At 39.0% G+C, this 14,371-nt stretch overlaps 1 protein-coding gene across 3 annotated transcripts in view; it reads left to right on the top strand.

The window, feature by feature from the left end:
* The window catches only part of ASAP2 (ArfGAP with SH3 domain, ankyrin repeat and PH domain 2), a 211,497-nt gene that overhangs the window by 156,709 nt on the left and 40,417 nt on the right, over positions 1–14,371 (top strand). For all 3 annotated transcript variants that reach the window (XM_058287891.2, XM_058287892.2, XM_058287893.2), the window contains 3 exons: positions 3,949–4,036; positions 11,657–11,705; positions 11,783–11,949. In XM_058287891.2, the coding sequence (XP_058143874.1) occupies positions 3,949–4,036; positions 11,657–11,705; positions 11,783–11,949 (304 nt within the window). The remainder of the gene's footprint in view (positions 1–3,948; positions 4,037–11,656; positions 11,706–11,782; positions 11,950–14,371) is intronic.

The following is a 14,371-nucleotide window of genomic DNA, read 5'->3' as shown; positions in this document are numbered from 1 at the left end:
TTAGATCGTGATATCATGTTCTTTCCACATAGATGGATGCATAAGTACTGTAGACCAAGGGAAGCAAATTTATTTAGCCATTACTCAGCTTTAAAATTAGGAATGTTAGACTGGGTAATGGCCTGTTTCCTGTCCTGATCTAAACACCTGTGCTTCTGTGGCTTACTTTTAAATTGTTTTCCGCTACAATTTGTTTTAACTCAGGTTTACAGTCTCTATGCAATAATGTTATAAAATAAGGGTAAATTTCATTTCTGGTCTCCTTTATAGCTCTGCAGTCATTTGGTAGATTTGCATCTTTAAGTGCTCTTCCACACCCAGGGACTCAGCTTAAGCTAATGAATGGGTCTCTCTCCATGACAAAAATAAAAACAGATCTAGTGATCTTTTGCTGACACCATAAACTCTCAAGTCACCTCCATCGCTTGAACATCCTCGGAAAAGACATGAGGGCTTACTTTACCTTTTTTGGCAGCTAGTGCAGTTATAACTAGCTTCAGTAGGATGCTGACAGCTCAGCTTGTCACACAACTTATATATTTAATAAGTGCTTTGCATTTAGAGGAGAAGTCCTCTCTAGGGAATCTCTACTCTCTGGATGCCTCATCCTGCTGTAGCTTCTTGAGCGGGCGAGGAGCCGCTAGGAACAGCCATTGTTTGCTGTAGCCTGGCGGGTAGCAGGTGGGGCTCCGTCCTCCAGGCTTCTGCCTTGCCAGGAGAATGAGGACGTTAGCTTTGCAGCTCTCCTTTTGATTACTAAGTACTTCTTCCTTTCCTTTCCCTGTTTGTTTTTCTGTGTGCTCTGGAAGTCAGAAACCTGCACAATTCTCTTCACTACTGACTGCATCTATAGAATGTTTACATGTTGTGACGTGAATTAACCTATACCAAGAAGGAGAACTAAGAGATGCCTTTATTTTTTCCATTCTTTTGTGTTTTTGGCGGGAAGTGGAATCACAATGTGTTTTTACACTGTTAGGAAAAACCTTCCCAGGAAGCTGGTTGCCTTTGGAAAATGAAATTGTCAGATTGCTCCCTCCAGCAGAAGGATAATGATGACATCCAGGGGCTAATTTACTGAAAGCTTAAATTGGTATTCCCTGTTAGCCAAGACTAATTTTGTTTTCTGGCACTGGGAGGAAATGATTCTTGGGACAAAATAATCCTAATTAGCTAACCTTTTTGCCAAATTTCTAGCATTACTACATCATCAAAGGCTGGGGGCTGTGCTAAGATGGAAGAAGTATCTATTGATTCTTATGCAATCTAAAACTTTAAAAATATACATCTTCAATTGAATAGAAAAAAGTATACAGACTTACCTTTAAAGATCTGAAAAATTGGGAGAAAATGGAATCGAATGATTAAAATGGGAGAACCACTTAATAATTCATGCCTTCATGGCAAACACTGAGAATGGAGGGTCTTTTCTTCCATTCCTTCCCAAGTTTTCTATTAAACTAAGGGTTTCTCTTATTAAGTTCTTGAGGAACACTAGTATCTAGTGAATTAGAGACAGCATAGCTGAATTTACTGATAACATATTTTCCACATTGCAGCAGGGAGGGAATTTATGGATAGAATTTTCTGTTTAAAAATTTTCTCCTTGCATGGTTTTTCTGTAAACCTAAAACTTCTCTTTAAAAATTTATTTTCTTTTGGATGAATTGTATGCTTTGTTAATATATATCAATAAGATTGATTTGTTACGAAAAAGAATACATTAGGAATAAATATTCTATTTGGCTCTTAAAAACAAAAACAAAAAAGATTTATTTTTTCCCATGAATTTTTCTTAGAGCTTTTTCTGTTAGCTAATACTTAAAATAAATAGCAAACAATTATTAATGCAAGCTTTAGAATAGCTGATATTGCATAAGATTTAAGATTCTCAACTTATGTATTGTGGACCCGTTCTTATGATTGTCATTTTATAATTTAAAGTAAAAAAAAAATCTGTCTTTGGTGGTGGGTATCTCACTAGAGAATGAGTTTTCCCTATACTAGAGGAGGAAAGAATACAAATTGGGGATGGGAAAGAAAAATGCACGATTCCAATTGTGATTCTTTACTATACTAAAAGATATGTAAAGAGAAATCGAGGTAAGTAACCCCACCTTTTGGGTAGTTTCCTGCAGCGGGCAGGAGAGTGCAGTAGTTAAAAGCCTGGCCGCTGGAGCGGGTGCCTTCTTCAACTCCACTGCATCTAAGCTGTATAACTTGATCAAATTATTTAGTCCACCTAGGCCAGTTTCTTTATTTTTAAAATTGGAGTTGTTCCTACTTTCAAGGGTGATTAGAAAAGCAAATTAGTTAATAAAAAGTGCTTAGACCAGCACCTGCTATATTTCTAGTAATAATAGAACATAATAATAATAGCTGAGTAAATGTACCTTATTATTGTTATTCAAAATTATTTCCTGTGTTTATCAAAGTACATTATCCCCTTTTACTGCTCCTGTATCTTTAGACTCAGTAGGCACCAGCAATGTGGAAGTAACCCAGGAACCTCATCTAAAAAAATGCATATTTACAGTGTGTGGTCACAGTGTGTTAAAGTGGCTTGGTATAACCTCTTACATGTCATTGTGAAAATAAGTCATTTGACATCTTGGTTACCTGGCAAACCAAGTAATCCTCTTGAAAGGTCCAAAATTTTTGGGCTTTTACTTGGAACTGTCAGGGATTGCCAGATTTCCAGGTTTGGAATCTTCTAAAACTTATTTCTTATGATTAAGAGAATTCTGCTAGGTATCAGCAGACTATGGAGAGATCGAGGGACTTTAAAGGAAGTGTGGTCAGCACAGCCATGAACCGGGAAAGTCTAGGATGACCTTATTTATCCAACTTCTGCTGTCCACACTTCCTTTTGTCAGACCCAAATCGTTCACACCGCAAGGATCTGCCCAGTTTTAGTGGAATCTACCGTGCCTCCTCTATCCACCCCTCCCCTGGGAGAATTAGTGAAAATCTTCTGGGCCGTATTCATGAGGCTCTCACAGTTCTGCCCAGGTACATGTGCACATGTGCATATCGGGGTTAATCTATAACCCAAGCTTGTACAGTATCTTGAAGCTGCTGGTGACCATGGGAAGTGGTGAACAAGAATAATTTAAATTTTGTTTTTATGTGATCTTTCACTTAGCAGCTTGGTTAGGTGGGTGAGATAAGCCCATTCATATTTGGAGATTTCGCTAAGATTTCTGAGAGATATTTTACCATTCAGAAGTTATTTTCTTACATTATTGTCTTGCCTCTGACCTTTGCTTTTATGGACTAATTATGATACTTCTTGAAAATGTAATAAAAGTTGACATTTTTGAAACTTCACTGACAAAAATAGGTTGTGATCTCTCACAAATATTGCTATCGGTTTGTATGTATGAGGATGGGGGGTAGATGAGGTATGTTTTATTGAAACTTAAATGTTTTTTTAATCTAAAAAATATGAGTCTACTATCTGTCTTCATTTAGGGAAAATTATTTCTTTGCTTTTTTGTACACTCTGAGATCCCTTTCCCTGGAAGTCATTGTTTACACTCAGAAAAACATTTTCAAGTTTGTGAGAAACTGAGCTGGGTACCCAGGTCATCCTGCAAACAGTCTGTGTCATATGGAAATCAGTGGCTTAGAGCTTTAGCTGTGGAGCATTTTGACCTCAGAGAGGCCACTGCCACAGACCATAAATCTGGGCAACCCTTATCCCCACGTCTGAGTGGTTCGTGGGGCCACTGAGTGTGCTCTGTGCAGGGCAGGGCAGCTGCCCTCTTGTGGAACCAAGTTTCAAGGCTTCTAATTATGCCTTCCCAGGTAAAATCTGCCTTCAGAAGGTATCTGCAAACTAATAAAAAACCTGTCTTTGGTATATTTTAACGAGGAATGATGCTGTATTATTGTCCATTCTTTCCCACTCATGTCCTTTTTTTTTTTTTTTTTTTTTTTAAACAGGCTAACCGCCCTCCTGCAAAGCTCAACCTTTTAACTTGCCAAGTGAAGACCAACCCTGAGGAGAAGAAATGTTTTGACCTTATTTCACGTAGGTTTCTTTCTGAGATGGCTGTACCATAGAGGTGGGGCAGAAGAAATTATGTTAGCCTCTCTTCTAGAGCATCAATTGCACTTCAACCAGTGCATTTTGAAGACTAGGTTTTTGAAGAGAAATACCTTATTTTCCAGTGACATATATGCCTTCTGTATCTATTACTAATTGTTGGCTTGCCAAGCTCTCCAGTTTAAGATTTGACTTTGAGGACTGGCCCTGCTCCTTATTGCTCTATAAAGCTGGATATATCATCTCAACTCTCTGAGCCTCAGTTTTCCCATTGTAAACAAGGAGATTATATTAGATGAAACATAAAGCCTAAAATCCCTTCTGCTGTTTAAAAAAAAAAAGGCATAATTCTCTTCTCAAAAGCTTCCATAATTTGGGTAATGTTAGAAATGCTATAAAACTAAAATGATAACATCTGCAGTATATCCCTTGAGACTTGTATTTTGAAATTATTTTATCTACCCCACCACAAAATTCACTTTCTGCTTTGGTGTGTCCTGTTATTGTTTTTGTGGCATACACAAAACTATCAGCATGGAACCATCTGTTGTGAATATTTACCCAGCACCCCCCCAAGAAAAAGAAAAGGACTAGTGGATCTTTTAAGGAAAATAAGATAACCTTATTTTTCTTGGTAGTTTTATGTAGCAGGGTTACATTTTCGGGTGAAAGAAATGGGCCAGTCTCCCCTTTGAAAAGACAGTCACTAGGGATTTGGGCCCAAGAGTTCTCTATTTATAGAGGAAAATGTGGAAGTGGATTTTAGGAAGATGAATCCTGTCTTACTTGTCTTGGCGTCCCTGAGCATGGAGTGGCTGCTTTTAAAAATCTTTATTGAATTGTATTATTGAGGGCCAGGTACTAATTTATTCTATTATTCAATGCTCACAGGAACCTTTGTGGTAATTGTTATCTCCATTTTGCTAAGTGTGGAGACTGAGACCTACAGTAGTTCACCACTGCTCTCTTCCCCAAAACCCCTTTCTAATCTATACTATAAGAAGCTGTAGAGGAGGCTAGAGTGGTGCATGGAAAGAGTTTGGGTATTGTTTGATCTGCTCTTCAGATTCTAGACTCATTTGTAAAATAAAAACCGTCTATCACACTTCTAACCCCTAGTAGGTCTACTAAGATCCACAAAACATTTATCCCTTCTTAAAGCTTGCACACAAATCTTTCCTTCATATAAGAGGTTATAAAATGTAGAGAATTGACCATAGTTTAAAGTATGATCACTGTTAGGGGGTTATCTGTCTCTAAATAGCAATATAAATTTTTAGGTAGAGAGATAAAACTTGATATAATCTGGATGCTGTCAGCCAGTGGCTAGGGAAAATCTGGAGGGTTGTAGGCCTTCCCATTTTCAGAAATAACCCTCCCCCTTAATAACCAATTGTTACTGTAATAGTGAAGCTCCCCTTTATTAAGGGATTATCATTTAATAGTTAAGCTTGACTTAGTTTTGCACACCATATGGAGTTAGATGCACACACTTCGCTTAGCTTGCCTTCTAGTCACCTCCAGCAGGCGCTCCAGGGAGACCCCAGATGAGATACCATATGTACAGAAGCATTTATTTCAGACTTGCAAACAACTCTAACATATTCCCCAGCCTACACATTTTTAACAATGTGTCAGTCACCAAGGAGGATAGGTAGATAGTAAATACGCAAAATTAGAGTTGTTTTTTGTTTTGTTTTTTTACCTACCAGGCCTGAATTATCACATTCCTTATATACATGGGAAAGTGGTTCTGTATAAATCTGATTATGATTAACTGACTTTTACCCAAGATTCCATCAGTATCTTCACTCTAGTGTCTAAAGCATAATAAATATCTTTAGGGCAAAGGCTTTTAACCTCTAATAGCCAGGAGGGCCTCCTAAGTCTGGTCTGAGTCATTGCCAGAAACTGTTGTCTACTTTGAGAAGCACTCAGCTCTTCTCCTTTTCTGCTTCGCCTTCCCCCAGTGGGTAAAATGAATCCCAAGTCTACGTGTTTTTTCTCCTCAGCTAGTTTCAAAAGGTATTAATTCATTAGGAGTATTTGCTGTGAAAATGTTTGTTACAGTGTTATGTAGGTTTGAGTTGTTACAGGGGATACTTGAAAACCTGTCAAATACCTCCAGGAAATCCTGAAAGATTAACACTGCAGAGTAGTAAAAGCCCTAATTTGATGAGCATCCTGAAAAGTTGGAGAACTTGGGTCCAGGGCCTGATGGTGCCTGACTCATGAGGAGTTGTTTTTATCCTTCTGAGATTGTTCCTCTACCCACTAGATAGGTCAGTGATGGCATCACAAGTGATGGCCAAGATCTTTTCTAACTCTTAAGCTCATTTGGGTGGGAAATCAAACTCAAGCTCCATGATGGCAGTGAGGATACGCTTTCAGATATGGAGCTACCCAGAAGTTGCCCCTCCCTTCCTTCACCTTGTATAGCCATCCCTGGCGTCTGCCTGGAGAGCCTGAGAGTAACAAAATGACTGGTTGACTTCAGATCTTTCCCTAGAAGACCCTTCTTTTACCATTCCTTCTTCCAAACAGTGATTTCCACATTCTAATCAAGGAGCAAGTGGGGATGGGTTTCTCTAGGAAGACATTCCCAAGGCTACAGAGTGTCTCTGGCAGGGCCAGTACTTCTGGGAGCAAGTTCAACTCTCTTGCCCTCATACTGGCCTTACTGTTTGCAAATTCAAGTCCTGAGCTGTTATCCTGGAATCATACAGCCACCCTGAGTGGGTTAGAAGGTACACGAGGATTTTCAAGTGATATAGGTTGATCCCCTGAGTAAAATGGAGCCCAGAGTATGGATAGTATGTTGTGTAAATAAAACTGTCTAAAAAAATGCACATTTATGTTCATATAATCATGCCTACCTAAATCTAAATAAGGCTATCAAGTAAAACGTTAACCAAGTTTTCCATTCATTCTGACCAGTCAGCCTAGGAAATAGGGTGCAATTAAAAAACAGAGAGGGTTGAAAATTTTGGCCATCCAGAAAATGTCAGGAATCATGACTTTCAGTTTCAATCTGTTTACATTAAGAGTCAGAAATTTGACTCTTGGGAGAAATAGTTTCTGTTTATCAGGGTTTTTTAAATTATCATTGTACCTGACAATGAGTGTGTCCTCAGTATTGATGTGTATATTAGTTTGCCACCGGGTTGATGATGCAAATTACCAGAAATGGGTTGGCTTTTATAATGGGAATTTTATTTAGGGTAAAAGCTTACGGTTCCGAGGTCATGAAATGTCCACATCAAGGCATCAGGAGAGATGCTTTCTCACCACAGTCAGCTATGGGTGAGCCTGGAGTCCTGCCACATGGCAAAGAAAGATGGTGGCCAGCTTTGCCAAGGTCTCTGCCTCCCCCTCCAGGTTCACCATCTCATGGAACCCAGCTGTGGGTGACCAGCCATAGGGCTTGTCTCTTTCTGGGCCTCCTCTCTCAGTCTCGGCTGCTCTGCTTTCTTCCCAAGTTCAGCTGTGGGCTGTCAGGCATGAAGCTCATCTCTTCAGCCTTGAGCTGCTCCATGGGCCCAGTCGCTTGAGGGCTTCATGCTTCAGCATCAGCCATTAGCGATCCTCGGGTCCTCTCTCTCACTTGGGAGGGTAAAAAGAGCAGCTTTCTTGCTCTGTGTCTCTTTTTCTCTGTGTCTCCATTTATATACGGCTCTAGTAGGAGGGTAGAGACCCAACCTGAGTTATACCTCATGGACATAGGGCCCCTCACCCATAGAAATGAATTAGTTCAAGAACATAGTCTTTTCTGGGGATTCACCAAATTCAAACTGTCATAATGTGCCCAAAGAGATAATGAATGAACAAAATGTCAGTGAAGTATCTTTTACAGTACGATTTCCATCTCTAGCTTTGGGAAAAAGTAGGAGATGCTAGAGTTTGATGATCTATTCATATAGTCAGTATGATGTGGAAAATGTCTTTTCTATTAGCAAGTAGAAAGATCTCTTCACCTCAGTAATTCTAATCATTTTATATAATCATATACTACACATGATTGAGATTAGGATGTATATGTTTTCCTTTAGAATTAGATATTCCGTAAGTTTTCCCAACTTCTTTCTTCCTTCCAATATGACTAGCCCCCAAAAAACTTTGCCACTGATCTGTTGAATTGTGTGTGTGCACACGCATGTGTGTGTGAGAGGAAGGGAGAGATGAAAAAAATACGTTTATTTCCTGGGAAGAGAAAGTTTGGAGGGGAAGATAGTTCTTTCTTAGACAACAGTAACAAAATCATGTCAGTCACTCTTTCCATAAACAGTTGTATATTTTGGAAGTTGCTTTATGGAGGAATGGAGCACTTTCAGATGGGCCTTTAAATGATGTAGTTCTGAATTTTGAATAAAATTTCCATTAAATAAAATTGAATGAGCAAATGAATGAAGCCCAGAGGGGCTAAGAGACTTTTTCAGGTCCACATAGGAAATTAGTGTTCTCTTTGGAGTCAGAGCTTTGGTCTCAGAGAAGCAGCCATTACCATACCACTGGAAGTCACGCCAATGGCCCTCATTGTCTCTGCTTTCCCTGCCTTTCTTTTCCCTCACACTTGAAGCCAATGTTTATAGACATTTTTTTTTTCTTCTGTTTCCCAAGAATTATTTTCAGTACCAAAATCTGTATTATTAGTCAGGGTTTTCCAGAGAAACAGAACCAACAGGATATGTTTGTGTGTGTGTGTGTGTGTGAATATAAAATGATTTAGGATAGGAATTGACTTGTGTGGAAAACTGCAAATTCAAATTCCATAGGGCAGGCCACAGTTTGGAAACTCCGATGAAGGTGAAGTTGAATTCCACAGGAGAAGATGACTGGCTGCGGTAGAGGCAGGGATTCTTCCTTCTGACTTATGAAATCCTCAGTTCTGGCTTTTAAGACTTCTGAATGATTGAATGAGGGGACGCCCATCATTGCTGAGACAGTCTCCTTTTTTGATTGTAGATGCAATCAGGAATAGATGCAACCAACTGACTATAGAGATGCAAATCCATCTACAAAATACCATCGCAGTAACATTCATGCCAATGTTTCCTTGACCAAATGCCTGGACACCATAACCTAGTCAAGTTGAAACATGAAATTAACCATTAGAGGAGTGATTAGAAGATTCAAAATTTTCTACACATAATGCATTTATTTGATAATTAGACGTCTATCAGTTAAAAAATTTCTACTTTATTATTTGCCTTAAAGCCCACTCAAAGTATAAAGTGTATCTGTGCCTGGCCTGTTTCCTGGTAAACAGAAGTCCCACCACACTGCAGGTCTTCCTCATTAGAGCCTCTGTGAGAATTCTGAGGTGTTATTGTTTGGATGCTTTGAATGTTTTTTTGTGGAGCCATGAAGAGTGTAATATTTGGCATTGCTCAGTCTGTCAATAGCTTGGACTTACCTTCAGTCCTCAGCTCTCCTGTTAGAAGTCACTTTTTTTTTTTTTACACTTTTTTAAATTAAAGTTAATAGATCACAAAGAACGTTACATTACATTACATACATTACATACATTACATACATTACATACATTAAAAAACTTTATAAGAGGTTCCCATATACCCCACTCCCCATGCCCCTACCCCATCATTTCTGTAAATTGTATTTTTTTTTAAGATATCTACATCCCCCGAAAAATGTTACATTAAAAAATATAAGAGGTTCTCATATATCCCCCACCCCCCTGTTTATAGACATCTTGAGAGAGAGGCTGTGAAGGAGAGAGTCTTATTTGGAAGTTTACACTGAGGTTTGTTCCCTGCTTCTCCAGCATTCACATGCTAGAGTTGAGAATTAGCCAAAGGAATCGGATTCCTCACCCGGTCTCCTGGCATTATCTGCTTGAGCTGTGCCTGGTCAGGCCGTGAAGTAGCTCCGTGCTATATGAAGGCCTCTCGCACTCTGTGCTTCCACCAGCGCTTCCAGAGTACTCTGAAATCTACTCAGCAGGTCCTCCAGCAGAAAGGCTTGGGTGGCATAGCTGTTCCCTGCCAGGCTCTACTCCACATAAGGCTGCGTACATCATGTCGGGGCTTGGGAGCAACAAGAAAGTGAGAGTCACCTTGCTTCTCTCTTTCTAGCACCTGGGCTAGACTTTGATAGGTCAGTCTGGCTCAGCCAAGTAACATTTGGATCACAAAATTAAGTTCATTTTTCTGAACTTGAAGCAGTTTTCCTATCCTGTTTCTCTCCTCCGAAACAGGGTGAGGATAGAGGAGGTAGAGTTCTCTTTCCCCTGGTGTTAAAAAGAAGAAGAAAAGGTAGAATGGTGTAGTAGAAAAAATACAGATTTTTCTGCCAATGGCTTTGTTCCTTTTTGCAGCTTAACATCTCTGAGCTTTAGCTTATTCCTACACAACTTACCACGAATTGTTGTAAGAATCAAGGTGTTTTCAGGAGGATGCTATTGGAGAATGATGTGTTAGCTCATTTTTAGCGGCGCAGATGTTTATTGTATATCCCCATGAGCAGAGTCTCTGCTTGCTGCTCTGCCATCTGGAGAAGCTAGATCTCCTTCCTCCTTTACTTTTTTGATTTTTACATTTAATTTTTCTTCTTTTTAATTTGAATTGATTTTAGTCTTGCAGAAAAGTTATAAAAATGCTCCCAAGAATTTCTTAATCTTTCACTCAACTTCCCCTAATGTTACCCTCTTAGTATAATTATCCATAGTCCATATTAGCAACTATAGTCACAGTTATCAAAACCAGGAAAGTATCATTTACATGATGCTCTCAACTAAAGATTTTATTCACCCTTTATAACTTTTTCTGTGGAAATCCTTTCCCTATTCCAGGATCCTACGTTGTATTTAGTCATTATTTCATGTAAGTCTCCTGCAGTTTATCCCCGTAGTCTTTCCTTGTCTTTTGTGACCTTAATACTGTTGGAAGGGTGTTGATGAGTTATTTTGTCAGATGTCCCTCAGTTTGGGTTTCTCTGATGTTTTCTCCTGACCAATTTGAGGTTATGCACTTGGGACAAGAACAGTACGTGATGATGCTGTGTCCTCAGTGCCTCCCTCCACACCTTCCTGCTGTTCCTGTGCACATCCCCAGAGGTTGGCAGTCTGGCAAAACATTTGTAAATGTTGCTGACATCAGCTATATGTGAATTTAAGATTTTACAATTGTTCATTATTTAACAGTATTCTATCGCTTCAGCTCTATTTAGGATTTCTCACAGTAATTTTTTCCTAAGAAGGCCAGAAAATGTCTAAGATATTTGCTTTATTCATTATTCAAAGGACTTTAACAATTGCTTTTTAGGGCCAACCCTGTAGCGAGTTTTAAAAATAAAGCTTTTAAAAAGATGATGTTTCTCTTCGAATAGCTTCAGTTTTGGAAAACTGCATCTTTTTAGACTTTAATGGCAGAATAGGGCAGGTGTATCAATTTGCATTACAAAGCCACAATTACTGAGCAAGGGCAGACATTTGAAGGACGGGAGGGAGTGCTTGATTTTATACAAATCGTTAATTGCCTAGCAGAGAGCTAAGATTATTCCTGCGGTTAATTATAAACCATTTTCTTCTGGAATTGCGTATGGATTACTGTCTGGGCTCACAACTGATGAGATTTCTCTTGTTTGCAGATGACAGAACGTACCACTTCCAAGCTGAAGATGAGCAGGAATGTCAAATGTAAGTTATATGGAGCTGGGACTGTGAGCTGGGACTTAGCAGTTCTCAAGATTTAACACAACTTCGCTGTATTTTAGATGGATGTCAGTGCTGCAGAACAGCAAAGAGGAAGCTTTAAACAATGCATTTAAGGGAGATGACAGCACTGGAGAAAATAACATAGTACAAGAACTGACGAAAGAGATCATCTCAGAAGTGCAGAGGATGACTGGCAACGATGTGTGCTGCGACTGCGGAGCGCCAGGTGACCTGAGGCTGCCCGCGCACCGCGGCTATTCAACCCATTCCAAGTCACCGAATCCATTCATTGATTGTCACTTTCAGTTCAAACACAAAATGAAGTGCAGCTCAGCCTGAGTTCATCGTATTACACAAATGTTTAATGAACCGTGTGCAGACTCCATTGGGGGAAAAGGGATGGGAAGATGTTTGCCTGCAGGGCCCTCACAGCAGGACAAAGCAAAGATGGCCTGATATAACTTAAAAGACTTAAATGCTTTTTGAGAAATGAAACCTGAAAACAAGGTCTTCCAGTTATTGTATTTTCTCGAAGTGGCTGCATACGTATTTCTTTTCCTGGGATTTACTCCTTCATCTCTTTATACTACTTTTTAGAATTTCTAAAGAAACTTTAAGTCACTGTCTAGTTCTCTGATCCTGGTAGAGGCACTCACTTTTGTTAGAGGTCAGTTTTCTTATATATAAAATAAAGGAGTTTGTCTAGATTTTTTTTTCAGGTCCATACTAGCTATCGCATTCTGTGACAAATATTTAATTTACCTTTACGTTCTGATAAGGCATATTAGAAGCTTTGTTTTTTGTTTTTCTTAAGATTTATTTATTTTTTTATTTATGCCTCACCCACCCCCCGGTGGCTTGCTTGCTGTCTGCTCTCTGTCCATTCACTGTGTGTTCTTCTGTGTCTGCTTGTCTCCCTTTGTCACGTCATCTTGCTGCGCCAGCTCTCCACGGGTACGGGCTCAGCTCTCAGTGGGCACAGGCCAACATACCTTCACACAGAGGCCCTGGGAAGTGAACCCAGAGCCTCCCATATGGTAGACGGGAGCCCAGTCAGTTGAGCCACAGCCAATTCACAGGAGTTTTGTTTTTTAGTGAACATATAATATCTTCAGGTTTAACATCTAATATTTTTCAAGTTTAATGAATTGACTTACTCTTATAGTTGAGAGGGAATGGTGGGTAGAGAGAGGTTCTGAAGAGCTCTATAGTAGACTCTTATGGATATTTGTAAAATAAGAATGGTTGTGGTTTGGTTGTGATATGTGATATTTGTAAAATAATGGTTGTGGAAGAGCTCTATAATAGCCTCTTATGGATGTTTGTAAAATAAGAATGACTGTGGTTTGGCTAGAATGGTCCTTACCTTTTCATTCCTCTAATTCTATGGTAACTTTCCTAAAAAATTAAAGAAATAAAAATGGAGTTGAGAAGTGCCGTGAGGTTCCTATTATCCTGAAAACTATATTTAGGAATAATTTGATGGGATTGCAACTGAATAAGGTCTTGGATCCAATCAAACATATATTAGCAGGAAATGAGGTGGAGAGTGATAAATAGTGAATCATGCTCTTTCTTGAGGAAAGATAAAGGCATTAAAGTGCTTAAGTTTTAAAAACACTTTTATGAAGAAGTTAAAGCTATGTACCTTGCCATTTTAAAATGCTGTGACAAATAGTTGATATAAAATCTGGTTTTAAAGTCAAATAAATTTATACTGTGTACCTACTATAAGCAAAGATACAGTAGGATAGGTCTAGTGAAGTGAACACACAGATGCCCAGAAATATTTCTTAACTTGGGTGACATTTTTTATAACTTGGATGTTTTTTAGATTATCTGGTGAATAAGATTACAGTATTTACCTGCTGTGAATCAGTCTCTAAGGGCAACAAACAATGCTAAAGGGAATTTTGCTTATGGGCCATGAAAATGTGCTCAAGTGTATTTTATTTTAAATTCCCTGTTTTTAGTAAATTCAGCATTTCATCTGTCAAGCATTTTTCCAGGACCTTCTGTATGCCAGACACTGTGCTAGGTGCTGAGGTTACTTCTGTGAACAAGTAAACAAGCTCTGAGAGAAACATTGGGGTAATGTGAAAGTGTGGGTTTGAGAGAAGATAAGCATGAGGCCAAAATCTGGCTCAGTTGCTTATTTGCAACCTTAACCTCTCTGAGCATTGTTGAAATAGAAAATCTGTATTTTGAGATTTAAAACAACAACAAACCTGCCCTAGCCATCTCATGGGACTCTTGTATGGTTAAATGAGTATTCTTTAGTAGTGCTCTGTTATTGCTGAAGCTCTTGCCGTGTGAACTATTACTATTGCTGCTACCAGAGTGCTGACACAGCATGTCTTAAGGGCTAGGTGTATTTTCTTTATTATTATTATTATTATTATTATTATTAGCCCTTTGTGACAATATAGACATGTATATTGTAAATATTTGCACCTGTAGCACTTAACCTTTGGGTCCTGTTTTTTCTTGTTGCTCTCTTGATAGTATGACTAGGTTGGTTATGGGTATGGTCTGTGTTAAGGACTGGCCCTTGAGTAACCCATGGTCACTAGAGTTTATGGACTGTGTCTTTTTTATTTTTGTCCCCATAGCATATGGCACTTAGGAGTGTTTGATAAATAGATGGA

The sequence above is a fragment of the Dasypus novemcinctus genome, chromosome 25 (genome assembly GCF_030445035.2).
Source record: "Dasypus novemcinctus isolate mDasNov1 chromosome 25, mDasNov1.1.hap2, whole genome shotgun sequence".
Lineage (NCBI taxonomy): Eukaryota > Metazoa > Chordata > Mammalia > Cingulata > Dasypodidae > Dasypus > Dasypus novemcinctus.
Note: the sequence above shows the minus strand (reverse complement) of the source record. Positions and strands in the feature narration are given on the sequence as shown.